The sequence below is a fragment of the Boleophthalmus pectinirostris genome, unplaced genomic scaffold, assembly GCF_026225935.1.
Source record: "Boleophthalmus pectinirostris isolate CB_2022bp ecotype Guang Dong unplaced genomic scaffold, ASM2622593v1 HiC_scaffold_1, whole genome shotgun sequence".
In the NCBI taxonomy this organism is placed as follows: Eukaryota; Metazoa; Chordata; class Actinopteri; order Gobiiformes; family Gobiidae; genus Boleophthalmus; species Boleophthalmus pectinirostris.
In genome coordinates, this window is record NW_026570970.1 from 10,412,141 (window position 1) to 10,436,584 (window position 24,444).

The window sequence follows — 24,444 nt, forward strand, 5'->3', positions numbered from 1 at the left end:
TTTTCCTAATCCATTCAGAGCTTCCTAATTATTCACAGTGATGAGTTTATAATCGCTTTTCACAACTTTCAAAGGCCAGAGCGGAGTTTTGCAATCACGGTGAAGCTAACAAACATTATTTTCGTATTAACTCCACGACTCTGCTGTTTTGTTCACAAATAAATTCCAGTTCCTAATATGGAATTCACGTCCAAATTGTTTAATTATATAAATAGGGATGTAACGATATCCAAATACGATATTTATTGCGATATTTTGGAGAGGCCGATATAATTGTAGATAGGACAGGTTTTTTTTCACTTTTAAAATACCCTGACCAGATTTTGGTGTGAATTATTTTCGTCATAATCCCAATAATTCAAGTAAAAAACATATTTCTTCATGTTGTCTGCACTGAAATGAATCATGGGAAATGTAGTTCCCTATGTTCATAAACTGTTGCTACTGTAAAATCATGTATTTAAGCAAAGGAACTTGTGATTCAGTATATTGTGACAGCCCACGATATTATTGTGAGACTTTTGACGATACAATATCATGATATTTTGGTTTTTGGTACATCCCTAAAAACTATATAATTATACACGAACTCTTTTAATCCGTGTATCATTTGTTCATTCGTTTTTCAATATAAAACCAAAAATTAGAAAACAAAAAAAAATAACAATTTTCTTCATTATTCATTATATATTTTTCTCCAAAACCAAAATTAAAAAAAAAAGATTTGTGTTTTCAGTTTTTGATTTTGTGTTTAAAAGAAGAATGAAAAAAACGGATAACGGCAGTTTCCGTTTACATGACGTCCATGACTGCGATGCCGCATTGAACCAGGACTGAATCAGGACTAAACTGTTTTCAGTCCTGGTCTGGTCCCGGTCTCAGTCCCAGTCTGGTCCCGGTCTCAGTCCCAGTCTGGTCCCAGTGTGGTCCCGGTCTCAGTCCCAGTCTGGTCCCGGTGTGGTCCCGGTCTCAGTCCCAGTCTGGTCCCGGTCTCAGTCCCAGTCTGGTCCCAGTGTGGTCCCGGTCTCAGTCCCAGTCTGGTCCCGGTGTGGTCCCGGTCTCAGTCCCAGTCTGGTCCCGGTGTGGTCCCGGTCTCAGTCCCAGTCTGGTCCCGGTGTGGTCCCGGTCTCAGTCCCAGTCTGGTCCCGTTCTGGTCCCAGTCTCAATCCCAGTCTCAGTTCTGGTCCTGTTCCTGGTTTCAATCCTGGTCTCAGTCCTGGTCTGATCCTGGGCTCAGTCCCAGTCTCACTCCTGGTCCTGGTCCCAGTCTCAATCCTGGTCTTAGTTCTGGTCTGATCCTGATCTCAGTCCCGGTCTGGTCCCAGTTTCAGTCCCAGTCTCAGTCCTGGTCTGATCCTGGGCTCAGTCCCGGTCCTGTTCCTGGTCTTAAGCCTGGTCTCAGTTCTGGTCTGACCCTGGTCTCAGTCCCGGTCTGGTCCTAGTTTCAGTCCCGGTCTCAGTCCTGGTCCTGTTCCCGGTCTCAGTCCTGGTCTCAGTCCCGGTTTCAGTCCTGGTCTGGTCTGGTCTTAGTCCCAGTCTCAGCCCCGGTCCTGGTCCCGGACCTGGTTTAGTCTTATTTTAGTCCTGGTTCAATCCGTACGCGGCTCAAAAATCCGGCATCGAAGTCACAGAAACAGAAAACGTCCGTGATCCATTTTTTCCATTATTAATTTAAACACAAAATCGAAAACTGAAAAAAAAAAAACGAATCATTATCTGTTTTTTTTTTTTTGTTTTTTTCATTTTGGTTTTGGAGACAAATAATGAAGTAAATAGTTGTTTTTTTTTCACTTTCTTATTTTGAAAAAAACGAATGAACGAATGACACACGGATTTCATTTCTTTATGTAAATGTTATTTTAATGTAATAAATAAAAATACATTTAAATAAAAAATAAAAAAAAAAGACGTCCATGCTTCCAACAGGTTAACGCTCACCCCCCCCCCCCCGTCCTCCACCTCCTCCACCTCCTCCGGCCCCCCGTGTGCTTTGTCTGATCCCTCGCTGCCTGGCTAACCTCTTCTTCTCCTCTACTGAGACTCCTTACCCCGCGGCTGTTTTTCGCTCCTGACGGCGCTCTGAGAGAATACGGAATTCCGCTGGCAAAAGCAATCAGCCCGCGCGCCCTTCCAAACCGGTCCCCTGCCGAACGCGCTGTCAAATTAAAAATGATTTGTTCTTTTTCTTCCACCGCTTTGCATCTTGGCTCATAAGGCCGGCGTTCTCCCCCTGATCCGCCGTGTCCCTTTTAGTGTCTTGCGCTCGTCGTTGATTTCTCATCTCCGCTCCGTTTTATGTTGCCTTCACACCCGTTTTCCTCAGGCCCGAGCTGTCAGACTGGATATCGGAAAACACGGCTCCCAACTTCCGAAAGTGCTCCGTGGGCAGTTTGTCCGCGGAGTTTCACCTGGGGTTTAAGCGGTTAATGGTTTATAGGCCTACGTGTTTTCGGAAGTCACGCGGGGTGACGGTTAACCGCAAAAACTCAACTATATGTCAAAGTGTAGAGGAACACTTAATCTAATGATAATATTACAGAAACGAGCTTTGTGAATTATCCATAATCCAGTGTTGGGAAGGTGACTTTTAAAATGTATTCCCCTACAGATTACAGATTACATACCCCAAAATGTAGTTTGTAACGGAATCCATTAAATTACTTAAAGTGAGTAACGTAATCTGAATACTGTGGATTATTTGATTTGCTGTAGAGAAGCAAAGACGAGGAAATCGAAACATAAGATGTTTTGTCTGATAAAAGAAAATAAAAAGCCCAGACTTTACTGAACCAAATTAAAAATATTATTGATAGAAGAGGAGGAGACACGGTCCACGCAGCATGATTTAGTCCTGTTAAATCTTGGTTTAGACCTGGTTTAGACCTGGGTTTAGACCTTGTTTTAGTCCTGGTTTAGACCTGGTTTAGACCTGGTTTTAGTCCTGGTTTAGACCTGGTTTTAGTCCTGGTTTAGACCTGGGTTTAGACCTGGTTTAGACCTGGGTTTTAGTCCTGGTTTAGACCTGGTTTTAGTCCTGGTTTAGACCTGGTTTTAGTCCTGGTTTAGACCTGGTTTTAGTCCTGGTTTAGACCTGGGTTTAGATCTGGTTTTAGTCCTGGTTTAGACCTGGTTTTAGTCCTGGTTTAGACCTGGTTTTAGTCCTGGTTTAGACCTGGTTTAGTCCTGGTTTAGACCTGGGTTTAGTCCTGGTTTAGACCTGGTTTTAGACCTGGTTTTAGTCCTGGTTTAGACCTGGGTTTAGACCTGGTTTTAGACCTGGTTTAGACCTGGTTTTAGTCCTGGTTTAGACCTGGTTTAGACCTGGTTTTAGTCCTGGTTTAGACCTGGTTTTAGTCCTGGTTTAGACCTGGTTTTAGTCCTGGTTTAGACCTGTTTTAGTCCTGGTTTAGACCTGGTTTAGTCCTGGTTTAGTCTGGTTAGTCTGGACCTGGTTTAGTCCTGTTTAGACCTGGTTTTAGTCCTGGTTTAGACCTGGTTTTAGTCCTGGTTTAGTGGTTTAGTCCTGGTTTAGGTTTACCTGGTTTAGACCTGGTTTTAGTCCTGTTTAGACCTGGGTTTAGTCCTGGTTTAGACCTGGTTTAGACCTGGTTTTAGACCTGTTTAGTTCCTGTTTAGACCTGGTTTTAACCTGTTTTAGTTCCTGGTTTAGACCTGGTTTAGACCTGGGTTTAGACCTGGTTTTAGTCCTGGTTTAGACCTGGTTTTAGTCCTGGTTTAGACCTGGTTTAAGTCCTGGGTTTAGACCTGGTTTTAGTCCTGGTTTAGACCTGGGTTTAGACCTGGTTTAAGTCCTGGGTTTAGTGTCCAGCAATGAGTGGAATTTAAAAAAAAAAAAAAGTGTGAAAACATACCGAAGTGTAATCCATTTATTTCAACAAAGTAACTGTAATCCAATTACCACTCACTGAAACAGTAACTGTAACTGAATACAGTTACTCATAATTTGTACTCTGATTACGTAACACCGGTGCCTATTAAGTTTGAGAAGTAAAAATATGTAATATATAATATCTCAATAAATATCGTACTGTGAGATGCATATCGTGATAAAATCGTACCGAGAGATTTGGATATCGTTACATCTCTAATATTTATATTAAGTATTTATATTCATACTTAAATTATTATGACATATTTACATTTGCCACTGATTTTTCATCACTTGACAAGCTCAAGATCAAACAGTGACAGTCAACACACGCACAGAGTTCTTTAGTGCACTGAAGGACAGAAAAATGACTCATGTTGAAGTACAAAAACTTGACAGAGTCATTTTCGATATTTTTTTATTTAGTTTTTGTGGTTATTTCTGTTATGATTTCACCAACGTTCCATGTGTATTATAAGAATGTAAATCTTTTACTTGCCCAAAATCAAAACATAAAGAAATATGTTTGTAATTTAAAGCTTCATTATGTAACTTTTCTAGTGCATAGTCTGCCAGGAGTTTGTCTGGAATTTCCCACAGTCTGGCATTAAATAGTAAATGGTCAATAGTCACATTTTTATACAGCACTTTTCCACTTTCAAAGCGCTTTACATCAAGAAAACGCTCAAACATGAACACACAAATGTACAGACACACTGAGGGTGAGCTGGGTTTTTCAAGTGTCTTGCCCAAGGACACAAACACAGGATTCTTCTGTGGGAGCTGGAACTGCACCGCCAACCTGTGGATCTGTGGATCTGCGCTTTCTACTAATATTGTTTACGCTGAGAGCGGAATTTGAATGGCCTTTGGATCAGCAAACAAACGCTAAGAAACGCCTTGAAAACAAACAAACACACTGCAAAAAACAAAATCTAGTCAAGTTAAGTTGACTTGAATTAAGAAAGTTGTGCCATGATTTGAGTAAATTTCACTTGACAATTAAAATTAGACTTTTTGTACTTAAAACTCATCTTGCAACACTTAAACTAAGAAAATCAACAAGTTTTTGCACTTAAAATAAGAAACAAAATCAAATGTTGCTTAAATTAAGAACACATCATTGGTAGATAATTTTTTCTTGTCAAGTTGAATCTGCTCAAATAAAGTAAAATATTCTTAATTCAAGTCATTTTAAGGTACATAGATATTGTTTTTTTTTCCAGTGCAATAACATTTTTTATCACAAACTTCAACTATTTTAATATAGCTGTTGTTTTATATCTAATCAAGATGCGTGTGACATTTGAATATTTAAGACTTAAGCTCTACTCCACATACTTTTAAAGACAGGGCTAAAATAGGACCTCAGGCAAAAATTACACATAAACCAACATTTACATATATGTAGATAGTCTATAGTTATTCATATACAGTTATAGTAGAGTAATACATGTATAATTATACTTGTTTTAATATTTATGCAGCTGTGTGTGTCAATACCTCCTACTGAACTTTTATTTCAAAACAGCTTTGTTCAGTGGTGCTTAAAATATTCATAGTATAATAATACAGTACTTCAAAATTCTATTAATATTTAACATTACATTGAATGGAAGTGTTATCCAAGTCAAAAAAGGTGTAAAGTAAGGACCATATCTTCAAATTTACTATCAAAAAATAAGATATACTATGAAAAATATTATGAAATAGCTACTTGAAAATGGATCCATCTGAAGAACTTTATTTCCTTCCCATCAGAATAGTGTTCTGATCTAACGTGCTCTCTGGAGGTCTGACTAATTTCAAAAAGACACAAGCGGAGACAAGAGATTTAAAAGAACAAAGAGGATAGTTTATTTGAAATGTACAAAAGCTATGTACACAGTCACTCAAGCCACACGCAGTAAAAGTGGATGGCAGCATACATACAAACACTTTTAAAGGCTACTTAGAAATTCATCAAACACGAAGAAATCTGAGGGGCTTGTTGGCAGATCCTGTCCAAAATCAAAGTCACTTCCTGGTGGACCCATGGCGCGCCCAGGGGAGGGGGTGAGGGGGGGCGAGGGGGCGAGGATGTGGTAATTAGGGCCCAAGAACACACAGAGGTACTTGTATATTCTTTCAGAGAATGCCGTTCGTCTCATACAAGGGTGGAAGTGATGGCTGCACAGTCTTGTCCTGCTCCATGTTTACCCTGGTGAGATGAGACCACAGAGGAGCGACTCCTCTGATCCAGAGGCCGGTCCCCCCGAGCCCGGGCCATGATCAAAAAGCACTTAATGTCAGTGGACCAGAATGCTGTACAACCACGTGTTTAAACTAGGGCTGTCAGGGCTACATTTACATTGTAATTACTCAAGATTCTGCTTCAATTTAATCACACGCACCAACTAACGCACCAACTCTTCAAGAACGTCAATACTGTGTCAATAGGCACTCTGAGAAAAAGGGCATTTTATACAGTAGTATTTTGACTTCGAGTTTGGAGAAGTCGATTGGAGCCAACACTTTGTGTTGTCATTAGCTGCAAATGGACCCAGTGAGTCACTCTGACAGAAACACAAATGAAGAATGACATGGAGTTTCTTAATCTTTTAAACAATATAGTGAGGGACCCATTATCTCTGTCTGACCATCATCTGGAAACATCAGGAACAGAGTTTACTGCACCCACTTACAGCAAAACACTGTCCAAACAGAAATGCATGCACTACTTCTACATTTAATTATTTATGAGTGTATACAGTATATGTATCTAATAGAACCAAGTTTACTAAATACTGATTTGTTACAATAGGCCTACAACACCGTTATCAACTGTATCATGTGATGACACTGTGTTTAAGTGCGCATTAACTGCAAAAATGGCAGTTACTATTTTCTCTTACTTAAATTCCATATCTGGGACCAACATTATATGATATGCAACAGTCCCTTTCACATTCAAAGGTTTGACCAAAGATGTAAATAATCAAACCTATTCCACTTGGCAGACACCTCTTATCATATTATACATAGTACAATATGTGTTTACAGAACAAGCTTCAGCCAAAGGCCTGATGTTCCACATGGACAGCCATAGTTTAAACATTTTACTGTAAGTCAAATATAATTTAAACACAGTACCATACAGTAAAAATCTATAAACGTACATGAAATGTCTTCATGAGAAAATATCTGTTATCTACATATGTCCATTTCCTGGTAGTTTTTCCCCATATTAAACCTTGATGTCATAAGCAAGGCACGTTGTGAAATGCTTTCAGTGCACCACTTTATAAAGGGCTGCCACTCTGGCAAATACTGAACGGATCTGCGTTTATATATCCCTGGCTATCATACGTATATTTGGAGCTAAAAAGTATGGCTTTTAAACAAATGAGGATGATGCTCTTAAGCCTATACTATACTTTCCACTGTAGTATATAAAGTACATATTACAAGCAAAAGTCTATGGACAATATCAAAAAGTTTCACAAATGTTCAGTCAGTGCTTTCTTTCATATAATCCTGACGTAGCAAAAGTTAAGACTGGATGGAAGGATGAGGTCTGCGGTCGCTCTCAGCTGATCATGTTGAGGAACTTGCTCTCCTCTGCCAGCGCTGTGAGCATGGAGTTCATATCTCCAATGGCCATGTTGCCGATCCCTGCCGGTACGGACGCCAGAGTCACCGAGTTACGGGGGGTTGTGAGCCGAGAGGAATTCTGGGAAAGACTCTGCAGAAGCCCTGGACTGAGAGTACCCGACATGAGGCTGGAGTGGTCCCCGTCGTCCAGCATGGTGTCAAAGTCAATCTGGGCGTGTTCTGCTGCCCCGTTGGTCGAAGAGTCTGCGGTACTGCTCGATACTTGGTTGACGCCCGGGGAAGCCATGTTGCCGGGAGCAGTTGCGTTGTTGGCGGGAGCTTGTGGAGACATCGGGGCGTCGAAGCTTGCCTGTTCAAACATGTGGATCTGCCCCGTGTAGAAGACATTGTCAGAATTGTGGACCGCAGAACCGCTCGGCCTCTTTGGGCTTGCCTCGGAGGTGTCATTCGCTCGGCACGGACTCATCTCCATCTTGGGTATCCTGTTCGCCACAGGTCCGGCGTGCCTTGTTCTGGGCTCTGCCGGAGGTCTCGGCTGCATCATAACTCTTCCTCCGTTCATATTTGGCTGTGGTGGGACTGCGTTGTACCCGTTTACTTGGTTGGCATGAGGATAACCGTCAGTCCTTGCCCTGTACCCTGGCAGCTCCATACCATTCCTGTTGGCTCTCATGCTCGTGCTGCCAGTTATGGGGATAGTTTCTTGGCCAAACCCTTGCTGAGGACTCATCTGCTCGCCAAGGTTCACATTGCTGCACTGCCTCTGTTGCTGTTGGCTCATTTGCCGTTGGCCGTTCTGGTTGGCGTATCCCTGCATGGGCATGTTCTGGTTCATTGGCACCACCTGTTGGTTGCTGCCCAGCCCCTGTCCTGCCTGGAAGGACACGAAGTTGTGCCTCTGCTGGACGACTGCGAGGTTGCCCCTAAGAGGATGCTGCTGCTGCTTGGATAGTTTGTCCGTAGTATCCACAGTCCCCGAGCTGACTTCGTTCCACTGCACGGGCATGTTGTTTTTGTTCATGTTGTGAGCTAGCGGCTGTTGTGAGTTACCAAGATGGCACGGCTGCATGTCAGTGTCCACCATCGCCATCCTCCTCTGAGAGTAGTGAGATGCAGGAGGAGGGGCCATGCTCCCTTGGTAGCCCTGAGAATGGTTGTTGTTGTGGAAGGTTGAATTTTGCCCGTTCGGACCCGAGTTTTGCGACCTGAGGTACTGCACCATGTCATCTGGAAGGACAATATCATCCTCCCCATTGTGTTCCATCCCAGCCATGGCTCCGTCCACGGCCATGTTCTCCATCACGACGTTCTCGGATATGCTGGGTGGTCGTGGAGCGAAGGGGTATCGCTGGAGACTACCATCGGAGCGAGTGTATCCTTGATGAGCCAGTCCCTGATGGCGTTCTTGTTGAAGACTCATCGGATTCATATTGTTCATGCTGTTGTAGCGCTGGACTCTCGGGAAAGCGTGCGGATCTCCAGCTGGACGGCGGACAGGATCGCTGGCTCTCCTCGGAAGGCTGTTGGGAACTTCGTGCGGCATCATGCTCTGATGGCCGTACCCGATGTCGCTGCACCTTCGCGGGACAGCTCCGGAAGGCGGCTGGTGGAAGGAGTGGGACTGGCCCTCTTGGGAGTCATTGTAAAGCGCCATGCGTGTTCTCAAACTCATGCGATCCATGTTGGGCAGAGGTGTGGGTGGGGCCCCTCCGATAGCAGCGGCGTACTTCGCTTTGAGACGGTAATGCTGCGCCGGGGTGAGGCTGAGCAAACTCGGAAGACCTCCGTTCCCGGCTCCTCCTCCGCAGTGGCTGGCTTCGCTGGACCGGCGCGACAGGTCGGTAGAGATGGGGTCATAGGAGTCGGCAGAGCTGATGTTGTTGTGCCGGTTCATTCCAAACTGGGAGGTCTCGCTGGATCTGCGGCTGGAGTAACAGGGGGAGATCCCGGAGGAACGGCGGCTGAGGGTGTAGGCCGAGCTGAGGGTGCTGGTGGTGCTGTCCCTGCGCTCGTTCAGCTGGTTCAGGAGGGTCACCTCACAGGAGGACGGGTCGGTGAGGCGCTGGCCTGGGTACTGGCCACTGAGGTTGTTGATGAGGTTGGAGTTCTCCAGCAAGGAACCTGGAAATTTCAAGGTATGGTTAGATTTTAAGCCAAAAAAAAAAAAAAAATCAATTCCTATTGTAGCATGAGAAAACTAATTAAAAGGGCTAATCCGTGTATCATTTGTTAATTCATTTTTCAATATAAAACCAAACATAAGAAAACGAAAATTCATTATTTGTCTCCAAAACCAAAATGAAAAAAACGGATAATGATTTTTTTTTTTTTTAGTTTTTGATTTTGTGTTTAAATGAATAATGGAAAAAACAGATAATGGCCGTTTCCTGTTTTCGTGACTTAAACTGCAATGCTGGATTTTTGCACCGCATACGGACTGAACCAGGTCTGGGACCAAACCGGAACCAGACTGGGACTGAGACCAGGACTCAGACCGGGAACAGGATCAGGACTGAGACCGGGAACAGGACCAGGACTGAGACCAGGCCTGAGACCAGGACAAGACCAGAATTGAGACTAGGACTGAAACCGGGACCAGACCGGGACTAAGACCGGGACCAAACCAGGACCAGACCGGGACTGAGACTGGGACCAGACCAGGACTGAGATTGGGACCAGACCGGGACCAGACCGGGACTGAGACCAGGACCAGACCGGGAAAAGAGCAGGAATGAGACCAGGACTAAGACTGGGATCACCAGGACTGAAAACAGTTTAGTCCTGGTTTAGTCTTGTTTTAGTCCTGTTTTCAGTCCTGGTTCAGTTCGTATGCGGCGCAGAAGTCCGGCATCACAGTTTAAGTCACGGAAACAGGAAACAGTCGCTTTTTTCCCATTATTCATTTAAACACAAAATTGAAAACTGAAAAAACGAATATATATTTTCGTTTTCTTATTTTTGGTTTTATATTGAAAAATGAATGAACGAATGATACATGGATTAGGGCTCTCCCCATTTTTTTCACGTAATGCTGCTCACCAGGAAGTGTGCTTTTAGCATGCTGGTTGTTCTTAGCATTATTGTGATTTAAAATACTTTTTTGTTGTGAAAAACTGCTACGAGTGTGGTATAATGTATAACTTTGAACCATTGCAAACCATTTGAAATGAACTAATTCTTTTTTTTTTGGTATTTTCATGACTTTCAGCAGTTTGCAAGGTAAAATTGAGAAAATAATAAATGGCACTATGACTGAGATTTATTCCACTCACCAACAGCGGGAATGGGCGGCAGCTTGGTGTTGTGCTGGCCTTGCGGAGGTTGTGGTGCAGAGTTGCTCCAGGGGCAGGAGTCCCTCACTGTCTTCAGCCGTTCCTTTTTAATATTCTCCAGCTTGATGGTGACTGAACCGTGGGGCATGGCTTTCCTCAGCTGTAGGCCCACCCCGGCGTGTTGGCCCCCAGCCTGGACCGTGGAGTCGATCATGGGCCCCTCGTCCTGGGCGCTCAGGTCTCCGAAGCTGCCCCCGCTGTGCATGGCCATCTCTACTCCACTGTCATTGTTGTTGGTGCTGCTGAGAGGTGACGGCTCACTGCTACATGACGAGTGGCCACCAGGACTGGACTGATACGTCTGCAGAGAAGGAAAGATTCAATTCAAATGAAATGAAATAAAAAAAAACAAATACAAATACAATTTTTACAGACAGGTAATGATGAAATGGACAGTTGTTTTTTTTAACGTATAAAAACTTGACAATGATGGAGAGTGAACGTTTATCAGATAACAGGAGACGTTTCAGTTTTTCAGAAGCTTTTCTCATGTTGGTTGTATAAACATGTACCAATAATAGATCTTGAAGAAAGGTTTTTATTTTGTACTTTTCTCTTTTAATGTTAATTTTATGACAATTATTTAAGTTTTGATTTGTTTGTATTGTGATTTTAATGTATTTCTTATTCTACAAAGCACTTTGAATTACTTTGTGTTTGAATTGTGCAGTTTTTTAAATGTATTTATTAATGTATAATATATAAGAAATGAAAATACACCATTTAGGATTAGTGTTCCAGGTCCCCATTAGCTTGATTCATCAGCCGGTTACACTTCGTGGAAACCGTCTGACCTCACACCATTAGGATTTGTTCGATCGATGGTAGGCGGGTACTTCTTTATTTAACCAATAGCTGCTATATGGTAGTGACTTATGTAATGTACCAAATCCCGTAGGAAGAAGGGCAATAACGTCTTTCCCCTTGATAAAATTCACCAAACATTCTCTTTGTTCTGGCTTTAAATCCTCAATCTCAGGAATCGTTGCCAACACAGTATGTCTGTCTTCGTCTACATCCATCTCGACCACTTTGTTTACTGTTGTGCTGTACCACAAAAGGGACTCAGACAGGGGCTTGAGTTTGACGGCTTCACAGCTCTTCACTGATTGGTCGGTGTGTGGTCTACAACTTCCAGGACTCTTGCAAACTATCTAGTGTATTCTGATTCCTGACCTAGTCCAGCCCCAGCCTGGCTAAGTCCTCATCTGAAAGAAATTGAAAACTACTCCTGTCCTTCATAACTGATAAAAGATCATTTAATTTGAGTAGTGCTCGATCATTTTAAAGCTGAATGTGACTTTTTAGTATCAATACCTTTTCAAATCTAGTTTCGATAATAATAGTTTTTGACAACCTTAGCCAGATTAAGGCAAAGATTTGAATTTGCATCCACATTTAACTCAGTAATTCCACATAAATATTGCTTTATATTGTCATGGCTAAACTGAAGAGCAAACCTAGATAAAAAATGGACTGACAGTGAAAGAAAAATATATGTATAAAAGCCGAAAAAGTTGATCAAAGTGACTGGCTTCCATCCAGAGAAGCTTTTTATGCTGCTTTAGGCATTAAATAATTAGCAGTTTTATTATTCCGACTGTGATGTGTTTTGTATAAACCAATGTAGGCCATAATCACATGCATTATAGAAGACTCGGACTTATTAACAACAGAAAAACAAGTGGATAATGGATGAATTCTGGGTGCTACAACAGTGTTACAAGACTAATTCAAACTGGCTTCACTTAAGTCTTGATCACAGCTTGATGTTGGCACCATTTTGTTCAGCAGAATCAGCACAGCGGCTAAAACCGTCCCATCTCTTCAATATTAATGTGACAATGACTTTTATCAGCGGCCCACAGCAAAGAGTACGGCCAACGTGATCTTCCAGACAGAAAAAAATAGCAATAAAGCAAAAATAGAAGGGGTTGAAACTTTACATGCCAAAAAAAAAAGAGAAAATGAAATTAAAGGTGCGCTATGTAACTTTTCGCCTGCTTTTTTCTACGGATATGTCATTGCTTTGCCTGGAATGTTCCGCAGTGTGACATTAAACAGCTCTACCTTACATTTACTCAACTACAAGTGGTTTTACTGCTCAAAAATATCAAGAAAAACAGGCGTTACGGGGGTCTCCATGGAGATAGAAAGGTCTTGATGGCTTTTGTCTGTGAAAAATTCCAGACAAAGCAATAACATCTCCATGGAGAAAAGCGTTTCACGGATCGTTACGCAGAAAAGTTACACAATGCACCTTTAAGTGAAGATATTTCATGCAGAGAAATTTGGAAAAGCAAGTGTCAGAAGCTCACCTTAAAGTTGTCTGTCCATGAGGAAGGTTAAATAGAAAAGACAATAGCAAGATCGAAGGAAGTTAGAAAGATGCAGTTAGGAAAATTGTGAAGTTAGTTGGTTAAACAAGAAATGTGCTAATGTAACAAGAAACTAGCAGTGGTTAAATAGTCTAGAAGTAGTTTTATTTGTATCGTATTGGATGAAAAGTGCAATGTTAGTGAAGACCGAGGCGTGGCTAAGGAGCTTGGCATTATGTTTATATTATGTAGTAATACCACAAGTCAAGTATACATTTTAAAGGGACAGTCCGGAATTTTGGACCTCATTTCCCAGTGAGCCAGAGTGTTGGAGACGTGTGGAGACACTTTTTAAAATATTCCATCCAGTCCTTGTATTTGCAGAGGTCGCTGGTGCTAGGCTAGTGCATGTCAATGGCCATAGTTAGCCTGCCACTAAAAACAGTCTTACACACTCCACACAACACCCGAAGCAAAACTATTCTTCAAAACTAAAACTACACTGAAGGATTTATGTCTGAGCAGCAGCAGCGAGTTGTATGTCCTGATAGAGCCCGGCGCGAGACCCGACGCCATACGGAGCGGCATGGGACACATTTTGAAAGCGCATTGCGGGCGCGGGTGGGAGCGAGACTGGACAATGCGGGAGTGGGTGGATGGGATGATAAACTGCAGTCCCGCAAACTAAATATGAGTGTAAAGTAAAATATACTAATAAATAACATATGCCTATCATACATCATCTGTGCTGGATATTTTATTTGGCATTAATAAAAACATTTTAAGCAGCCTAACTTGCAAAGGTGGTCTCATCTTGCGCACGTTTTAGACAGTTCATTTCTGCTTCTTTGAGTTTGATAAAGCTTAAGAAAGTGAACGTCCCCATCTTGCGGGATTTTTGCGGGCGGGAGCAGGACAAAATATCGCAGATGCAGGCAAAACTGGGAATGAATATTACAATTCTTTGCAGGCGAAGGCCGAAGAGGGACTGAAATTCTGTCCCGCACAGACCTATACTTCCTGACAAAAAGCTCGGCAGCGGCGAACTGATATCACCAAGCACCTATCTTACCGGCAAAGTAAAATCTCACTGCTGCTGAGAAAACAGTCCCTCAACATGCGACGATTCATATGACGCAAGGTTGGTTTTATTTCAAACATTATTCTATCAACAGACATTTACATCGACAGTCTGGAGTAATAATAGTTTTGCTTCAGGTGTTTTGTGGAGCGGTTAAGAAGTTTTTAGTGTTAGGATAACTATGCACCAGTGACCTCTGCATATACAAGAACTGGATGGAATATTTAAGAAAGTGTCTCCACACGCCTCCAACACTCTGGATCACTAGGAAATGAGGTCCTATGTCCAAAATTCCGGACTGTCCCTTTAACCAAGATGTTATTGTTCAGTATTCCACTACATGCCTCTATATATTATTGGTTTCAGTACTTTTTCTCTATATGTGGTTACATTAACAAAACATTAAAAACAATAAAAATAAAGAAATAAATACAACTAAAATAAACTAAATAATAAATAAAAAAGTTTGTCACTAACCATAGAATTCTTCCGTCTTGATGGACTTGACCTGCAGACAGTCCTCCCCTCCTCTAGAGGTCATGTTGCCGTCCACCTTCCCGTCTCCGCCCTTGGAGCCGTGTTTGGCGTTGACTTCGTTCTCGCCGTTCCCTTTTGGCGGCTGCTGTCTCGGAGGAAGGTCACCGCGCTGTTTCTTGGTCACGTGAGCCTCGGGTCCGTGCACCGTCTTGACGTGTTTCCGGAGAGAGCTGGGGTCGGTGTAGCGTTTGGTGCATCCAGGGATCTTACACACGTACGGTTTCTGACAAAGAAGAGGTGTGTTAGTTTTTTTTTTTTTTTGTTTTTTTTCTTTTTGAATGTATTTATTTATCAAGCCAAGTTATTAAGTTAAGGCAATGTAGATAGATAGATTCAATAGGTTTAATCTTTACCGTCGAACATGGAGACAAACAGGTGATGAAAAATTTACACAGTGCACCTTTAAATAAAATTACAGATACTAGAAAAGAGGTACGTTAGGTTGTTGACAGTATTTTAAGATAATAAATGTAGAGATTAGTTAGTTCAGTTCAATTTAAATTACTTCGGTAGAGTTCAAAATCACAGAAGAGCAGTGGCATCGCAGAGCTTCACAAAATTGTTGATTTGAAGAGGAAGTTAGAAAATCAGTGAAACAGTCACTGGTTAATAACAGATTAACCAACATTAGCTGGAAACAAGGAAATAAATAAACGTCCTTAGACCTTCCTTCTCGGCAAGGAAAATCTCAAGGAGAAAAAGAAGAAGTGGTCACAAGAAGGAACAAGTAGTTATTTATTCACAGAAAAAGTACAAAGGTATGTATTTTGGTGATTGTGATTTTTATGTGAATTTTACTTGTGAATGTATTTGTATAAATTTGATATTTATTTACATTTTAAATACATATTTTTTTGAGATTGAGAAAATTTTAAAATGATAGAAAAAAAAAAGAAAAATAGTTTTAAAAAAAAAATCAAAAGCTACAAGAAACTAAAACTTAAATCTTACTTTTTAACATTTTACTTTTTTCATTAAACTTTTAAAATTAGTAGCAACATAATATACATATTACTCAAACAGAAGTAAAAGTTTGTGCCCTAAAACTAGTAACATGCATTTTGTGTTGCATTTTTTTGTATGAAAAGCGCTCCATAAATAAAGTTTGACTTGATTGATGATTGAACATAGTATTTAAGAAATTTAAATATTGATTTAAAAAAAATAAATAAAAATTGTAAAAAAAAAATAAAATAAAATAAATAAATAAAAAATCTTAAAGCAAGCTACAAGAAAAAAAAAACTTTATATCTTGCTTTTTTATGTTAAATTTTTAAACATAATAGCAGCTTTTACAGTTGAGCATTTGATGAACGAAAATGTGTAAAAAGTGGTGCGCTGACTAATATTTGAAAACGTACTCAGTATTTTCAAATGTACTCAAAGAAATGGTGCGAAAAACTAGTACGTACTCAAATAAAACCCATTAGTACCCCGCTGTGTAAAATAGCTGAAGTGAAGTACCTCGTTGGAGTGAGTTCTGTTCTGGTGCTTGGCGCGGTCCGAGGCGTTGGAGAAGGCCTTGTTACAGCCCTCGTGCTCGCAGACGTACGGCTTCTCTCCGGTGTGAGACCTCAGGTGAGTCTTCAGGTTCTCCAGACGAGAGTACGCTTTGGCACAGCCCTCAAACTGCAAACAAACACACAAAGTACATGAGGTTATTTATCAGCGACGTAACAATAACTGAAATATTGTGGTGTTGTATCGTCAAAGGTCTCACAATATCCAGTGGTAGGAGTCCATATTTACTCTAGTTTCTATGTTCTAAAGTTGTTTCCTCATCGTAAACAGACCTGGAGTTGTGTTTTGTTTCATTCACACATGTTCAACACACAAACCCTGCAGATTTAGGCTGAGTTCTTCTCTCAAACGCTCTGTTCCAACTTGTGATGTCATGTGGTAATACAGGAAGTGCTCCACTGCGTATTTAAACCAATACAATCTCGACTAATAAAAGGTAAAAATTTGTTTCATGACATCACAAGGTGGAACAGAGCATTTTGGGTTTTGGGGGCATAGACCAGAGGTGGGACCAAGTCGTTGTTTTGCAAGTCTCAAGTAAGTCTCAAGTCTCTGACCTCAAGTCCGAGTCAAGTCCCAAGTCAAATACAGGCAAGTCCAGGTCGAGCCTCGAGTCACTGACCCATAAGTCCAAGTCAAGTCCAAGTCACCTGCTTTGAGCTTCAAGTCATTTCAAGTCTTTAAACCAAATCTTTGATTTTTGCCAATTTATATGAATTTTAAACTAAATTGTACTTAAAAACTCAAGGTATATTTACCTCCGCCAAGGAGGTTATGTTTTTGCCGGCGTTTTTCTGTTTGTTTGTTTGTTTGTTTGTTTGTTTGTTTGTTTGTTTGTCTGTTAGCAACATAACTCAAAAAGTTATGGACCGATTTTGATGAAATTTTCAGGAGTTGTTGGAAATGTGAAAAGGAAGAACTGATTTCATTTTGGGGGTGATCTGGAAGAAATCCTGGATTCTGGATCACTTTGAAATTTTAGTTAACATTGTGGTAAATGGGGCCAAAAATTTTGTTTCTCAATATCTCGATTAATTATTGACCAAACCCCATGAAATTTAACTCAGGGATGGACAATGGGATCCTCTTTCATATTCCAAATTGAAAGATACGAGACAAATATTTATGGAAAACAGAATTAATATGAGGGGGACTGTAGTCCTTGGCGGAGGTCTGCGCTCTCTGACTGCTTTTCTAGTTATATGAGTATTTATAGTGTGTGTAAGAGAAATTAATTTAGTTTTCAAATGTCTTGACAAGATCTTAGTGTGAATCATTATGGTCAGAATAGAAAGAATTCAGATTTAGTGCTTCCCAAGTTTTTTCAAGTCACAGGCCTCAAGTCATAAAAACAGTGACTCAAGTCTGACTTGAGTCCAAGTCCCGACTTGCAAGTCCCCACCGCTGCTGTAGACAAATTGATAATAAAGGTTTACTCAAACAAGTGTGAGTGAAACAAAACACACTCATGGTATGTTTGTGATGAGTTAAAAAGATTATTGCCAACATTAAGTCATGGCGTAATAGCACTTTTAAATGTGCAGTTTTATTGTAGCAACAGTTAAAAACATAGAAACACCGAGGGAACTACATCGTCCATGACCGTATGAACAAATGAACTATAAAGAACTCTGCAGCTCGTGTTATGAACACTCCCGCAGGGTGTGATTAGAACTGTAGACACAGCTCTGTCTGTCTTTAATCTGAGCTTTATTTTAACACAATCTGACCAGAATGAACGGACTTAGTTGAAACTACAAGAGGCAAGATTATTTTACAGGTAAACATTGCAATTACAGCCTAGCTAGTTTTTAACTTTCACCCACTTGCACTTTTTAGTTGAAAGTCAAACACCAAAACAGGACCATGGACGCTCATATTGATCACAGACTCCTGAAAATGTGTTTAAATCCATTTTGTGTTTTCTTTTGAGTTTTCAGACAGTTTTGGCAGTGTTTGTTAAAGTGTGCATTGTGTCACTATGGTAACTGATAAACATCCTGCCATACACATAGATGTAGAATGCCCCCAGCGTCATGTCATTACAAAGTATCAATATTAGTTATCTGGAATATGACAGTAACATAGAACCAAAAGCTTCTAAGTTTCTTTTAAAAGGAAAAAGTAGAATTTCTTAAATTCTGTCAACATCTCTACAATATCACAATAAATACTGTTCCGTAAATAGGACTGGGTATCATTAAGAAGTTACCGATACGATACATCCCTCGATACATGGGCCAAGATAAGATACATATCTTGACACAGTGCACTTTCAGTTCAATTTGATATATTTAAAAATTATTTGATAAGGTTCAAATAAGGTTCAATAAAAAATAAAGACTAAATCGTGGCTGTCATACAAAAAGTTTTTGTTAAACCACTTCTTCTCCAAAGTTCTTATGAAACACAAACATTTTATTCATCAAAACAGTGAAAATGTCAAATGTGTTGCATAAACAAGTTTCTTTTCTCTAAACAAGCAACAAAACTGGAGCGCTGTAATAAAATTATTCAGTAAAATATACCAAAAAATACTGTTGGCGATATATCGATACAGCAGCCCATGATAACGATACAATATCATCACATTAAACGATACAATATATCAATATTTAGATATTTTTACACACCCCTAACTGAAATAATTTGAAATAAATATCGTATCATGAGATGTGCATATGATTACATCACTATTACTTTCATTTCAAAATTTTGTTTTAGTTTTTGTTTTTTGATAAAACCATATTTTCATATTTTCAAATATGCAATACCGATTTAGTCAACTGCACCCATAATTACTTTAGTTTAACACAAAACATATTTTTAATTTTGATAACTTATATTACTGAATTCTGTAAAGCATCTTTGAGTGTCCTGAAAAGACCTATATAAATAAAATGTGTTGTTGTTATTATTACTGTTATTGCGTGAGTTGTGTGGTCTTTTATTTATTAATTTTATTTATTTTGAATGCATTTTATTGGTTTTATTTATTTATTTCTATTTTTTGGTTTTGTTTTTATTTTATTTTACTGGTTTTATTATTTTAGGACTAGTATGATTAAATCAGAGTGTTTATTTTATCAATATATTATTACTGTTGTTATTAGTATGTTTTTGTGCAGCACTTTGGAAACCGTTTGTGAAAAGTGCTATATAAATAAAGTGTATTATTATTATTATTATTATTATTATTATTATTATTATTATTATTATTATGTATTTATTTTGTTTATGCATTTATTTTTTAAATTTTTTTCTTTATAATTTTTTATTATTATATTGAATTTTGGCAAGTCGAAAAGTGTAACTTGGATCCCGACTCCAGCAGTTCCTTTCATTCAGTATGTTTAGTTTTTATTATCCGTCTAAAATATCAGTACTTTCGTTAACAATGACAAAAACGAGCAAATATTTGAACTAAAAGAACACAGCCCTACATGATGTCACCTGAAGCAGCCCCATGCCCACTCGCCTGTAAACACGCTGGATGGCACAGGCTACATCCGCGCTCTGTTTATGCCCAGCTGGTTGGTTGGCGACTGCTATTTAAATGTAATCCAGCCTTGGCCCGGTGCCCGCCTACTGTGCCGTGCCACACAAAGCCAAACGCGGGGTAAAAAGGGGCCTATTATCTGCAAAAACTAAACTAAAGTGTCAGGCTTAGAGACAATAGAGCCTCTGTTTAGTCTGTTGTTTCTGGTGCATGGTACAAGCTATAATTTCGTATTCCTTCTGAGCTGTCATTGTGCAGGCTTCAAATGAAAAGAAATACAAGTTGAGCCAAAAATTGTTTGTAAATTTAAAAGATTCGACCTCAAAAGAGAAGATGAAAAGAGGCGCAGGAGAAGGGTTTGTGCAAAGATTGTAACTTTCAGGTGATATTATTCAAGTAGAAGTAAAAAGTTGGTGACCAAAGTATTTAGATTATTTTAATGAGTAACTGAAATATGGTCTGTTTCAAGTGATAAAGATTATTGTAACTTTCAAAGCATGGTGGCAGAGTGGTTAACGCTTCAGGCTCACAGAGAATAGGTCACAGGTTCATTTAATTTCTCTCCAGCAACTAGGTCAGGAATCAGAATACAGTAGACGGTTCACAAAAACTCTGCAAGTGCGAGTTCAGGCACCAGCCAATCAGCAAAGAGCCATACATTCTGTGTTGGCAACGATTCCCGAGATCGAGGATTTAAAGCTGGAATAAAGAGAATGTTTGGTGAATTTTATCAAGGGGAAAGACGTTATTGCCCTTCTTCCTACAGGATTTGGGAAAGGCTTAATATACCAGTTAGCCCCGTTAATGGAGCATTACATACGTCACGACCAAATAGCAGAGATTGGTTAAGTCATACCAGGAAAGATTTCAGGCACGATACATATCTCGATACATAGGCCACGATATGATACATATCCTGATACAGTGCACTTTCAATTTGATACAGTTCAATAAAAAATAAAAGCTAACTAATGGTTGTGATACTAAACATCTTTGTTAAACCACCTCTTGTGCAAAATTCATATGAAACACAAACATTTTACTCATCAACACAGTGAAAATGTCAAATGCGTTGAGTTTCCTTCCTCTAAACAAGCAACAAACCTGTTAGTCAGACTGGTGCCACCTACTGCTTCCGCTCACTTTCATTTTTGTCTCCAGCGACTAGGTCAGGAATCAGAAAACACTAGACGGTTTGCAAGAACTCCACAAGTTGTAGACTGCGCACTGGTCAATCAGCAAAGAGCTGTGAAGCCAAGACGTCAAACTCAAGCGTCTGTCTATGTCCCTTTTGTGGTACAACACAACAGTAAACAAAGCGGTCGAGATGGATGTAGACGAAGACATACATTCTGTTTTGGCAACGATTTCCAAGATCGAGGATTTACTGTTGTGCCGGTAATTACTTGGACACGTAAACTTACATAAGTCACTACCAAATAGCAGTGACTGGTTAAATAAAAAAAAAAAAAACCTTCCTACTGCTGAGCGAACAAATCCTAACACTGCGAGGTCAGACGGTTTCCACAAAGTGAAACCACCTGATGAATCAGGCTACAAAACTATAGCGCTGTAACAAAATAATTTAGTAAAACACACCAAATAATACTCTTGGCGATATATTGATACAGCAGCCCATGATATCAATACTGTATCATCACATTAAATGATACGATATATCGATATTTCAATATTTTTGCACACCCCTAATTTCCGTGGAGACAAGCAGGTAGCGGACTCTTCACTAGAAAAGTTGTCAACATTATCTGCCATGTAACTAGGACAGTAAGTACTCAGTTACTTCAACTTAATGCAACTTAAAGTGCCTGTTAAGTTGCATTAAGTAGAAGTAACTAAGTACTTACAGTCCTTGAGTACAGCTATTTAAAGTGCCTGTACAAGATTGTTTCAGAGTAGTTGAGTAAAAATACCCCAGTACAGATATTGAATAAGCCACTTCACCGTGTGCCAAAAGTCTGATCTAGTTTCTGAAAGTTTCTTATAATCTCATCTGCATAGGGTAAGTGAGGAATAACTTTGGAGCACTGAAAACTGTTTGAAATAGTTCTGTAAAATCAGGTACAGCACATTTAATTGTAAGTAAAAGTGATAAAACGACTAACTTTCTTACTCAAAATGTCACTATATGCGTATCTTGTCATTGGGATTTCTCATATAGGTAATACAACACGAGTCTTGGCCGTCGTCAGGAGCCCTCGAGCTTGTCTGCAGATTTTAATTACACTTCCCCACTGTCAGTCAGCTCTCACATGGCCTTCACCGCTCGTGTGTTTAATGCACTCAGAGGAGCCCCGGAGCCGCTTTGAAGACGTCAAAAACAGCCTCTGTGATCTGATCTTCACCCAGCGAGCCGGAGACGAACCCCCCAAGATTTATCAACACAGAACGGATCACCACAAAGAAATCTCAAAGAAGTGTCTGATTAGTTTGTGCAGAGGGTAAAAGAGGGTGGGTGATACACAGAGACGTAACCTAGAACTGGGGTGAAGGAATGAAATATTGAAACTTCAGCTGAGAACTTTAGTCAAGTTTTTAAAGGAATTCTAATTGAACTCCTATATGACGCAAAATTGACTCTTGTGAGCTTTAAGCCAGGCTAGAATGTTGATTCCTCCTCAAAAACAGACCTGGAGTTATGTTAGTTATAGTTTTGTTTCAGGGCCTGTTTACACGAGAACGCTTGTGGGTAAAAACAACAAAATATTTTATTGGAAGTGTCTTTTGTTTAGACAATGACGGCGTTTTTGGGGCTTAAAAACTAGGGTTGTCTCGATTCGATCAAGTGATTGGAAATCGGCGCTGATCACGTCACTGTGGACTCGGCTGTTATGGTCCAATCAGGTTTCGGATAAATAACATATATAACACACAGCGCACACAGGACACACAGCATTTTTTTTAATATATTTTTTTTAAACTGAGGCTCGGGATTTGCTGCTCAGGGACGTCCAGTCAGCACATCTGTCTGTCCCAGTGCCCGCTGTACTAGAGGTGCACTCACGCTGGGACTTTTGGGCCGTGCTGTGCTCGGGCGGTGTTACCTGGGGTTCTGTGCCCCGTGCTCACACCTGCGCGGCCGATTATGTCGTGGGACGGCAGTGTTTGCATGTTGCGCAACGGAGCTGGCGCTATTGGTGGGGAGGGTGGGAAAAGTGGCACGAAGTGTTTATTGAGCGGTGGGACTGATGTTGCGGTGCGCTCCGCTGTCGGTTTGTGGATGTGGTGGCGGTGTGGGGGAGTGAGGCTGTGGGGCTTCTGTCATCTCATTTTTATTTGGTAAGATTTTGTATTATTTGGATTTCATAGACTGGCCTAAATGTTTCAAATGTAATGCACATGCCTCTATATAATCTCAAATATACAAACTGTAGATTGTGCAGAGTCTAGTCTCAGGTCTGATTTGATTCTGGTCTGGTTCCTGTTTTGTCCAGTTCATTAAGTTTACAAAGTTACACATTCCAAGACCAGACTGTGGTAGAAGTCAAGATTTTCAACAATGGTGATGAACGGTTAGAAAAGTTAATACAATTAAAGTTTTGGACATTAGATTTTTCACAAGTTCAGTCAAATATACACATTGAAATCAATACAGTCTGATCCCGCACACATCCTGGATCTTATTCTTTGCTCTTAGTTCATTTCATAATGTTTTATAGAAGTATTGGATCGGACTCTGTATCAGCAGATACTCAAAATCAAATGACTCGGACTCGACGGCAAAAAAATCGGAACAGCCTATTAAAAAGCAAAAATTTAAAACCCTCCAGAGTGGAAAAGTTGAATACGCTCAGTCGTAGCGTTTTCGTCTACACTGCCCAAGATGCAAAACTCTGGTCAGATCTGTACACTTTTACGTCACATACATACAGTACACAAAAGCCTGGCGTGCATACCCAATCAAATTCCACACACTTTTGCGTCACTGTATGCACGCAGATTTCCTCCCGAAAACGCTCATCTAAACGCGAAATAAAAAGTGAAGACGTGACGCCACTTTAATGTCGTCTGTTCAGACCGTCATCATATAAACGCAGCCTCATTCGCACATTTTTGAGCAACACTTTATTATTAATCTCTCCATATCTCCACATCTGAAAATGCTCTATTCCACCCCGTGATGTCATGCAGTGGTAGAGTGACCAGACGTCCCAAATCGAAGCTGTTGTCCTGAATCCCAAATTCGGCCCTAAATGTTCAGAAAATTACACTCAAACAGAATAGTGAGTAGTTATTTTCTGTCCGTAGAGAGCCCCTGACAGCTTCTACACACTTTGTTCGCACGACGTACATTTGCCTGGGTCGTCTCCTACATCATAACATCGGAGAGCGTCTGATTGAAGGCGTGGACAGACAGCAAGCAGCAGCCGTCGCGTTTGGAGCTGAGTGGAAAACAGAGGGGAGACAGCGAGGTGGAGGACCAGCGACGTGCAGTCAGGAGAGGCAAGTGAGGTACTGCCACAACCAAGCTTCCCCCTATATCATTGTTTCCCAAAGACTGGGTCGCAAAAGATTTTTTTGGGTCGCCTTGTCACGATCTGCATGTAGGTCTGAAATATACAGTTCTGAGCGAGTGAGTCAGCGAATCCTATCTTTGTGTCATTATTTTATTGACTATGTTGTTCCAATATTGCTGGTTCAATTGAATGTTGAAA

General features: G+C 40.5%; 1 protein-coding gene across 1 annotated transcript in view; it reads right to left on the reverse strand.

Annotated features, from left to right (window-relative positions):
- Nucleotides 1-5,877: 5,877 nt before the first annotated feature.
- The window catches only part of gli2a (GLI family zinc finger 2a), a 210,261-nt gene continuing 191,694 nt past the window's right edge, over nt 5,878-24,444 (reverse strand). The window contains 5 exon segments of the mRNA XM_055152490.1: nt 5,878-9,604; nt 10,756-11,116; nt 14,692-14,700; nt 14,702-14,974; nt 16,216-16,380. Coding sequence (XP_055008465.1) covers nt 7,458-9,604; nt 10,756-11,116; nt 14,692-14,700; nt 14,702-14,974; nt 16,216-16,380 — 2,955 coding nt within the window. The 3' untranslated portion in view covers nt 5,878-7,457.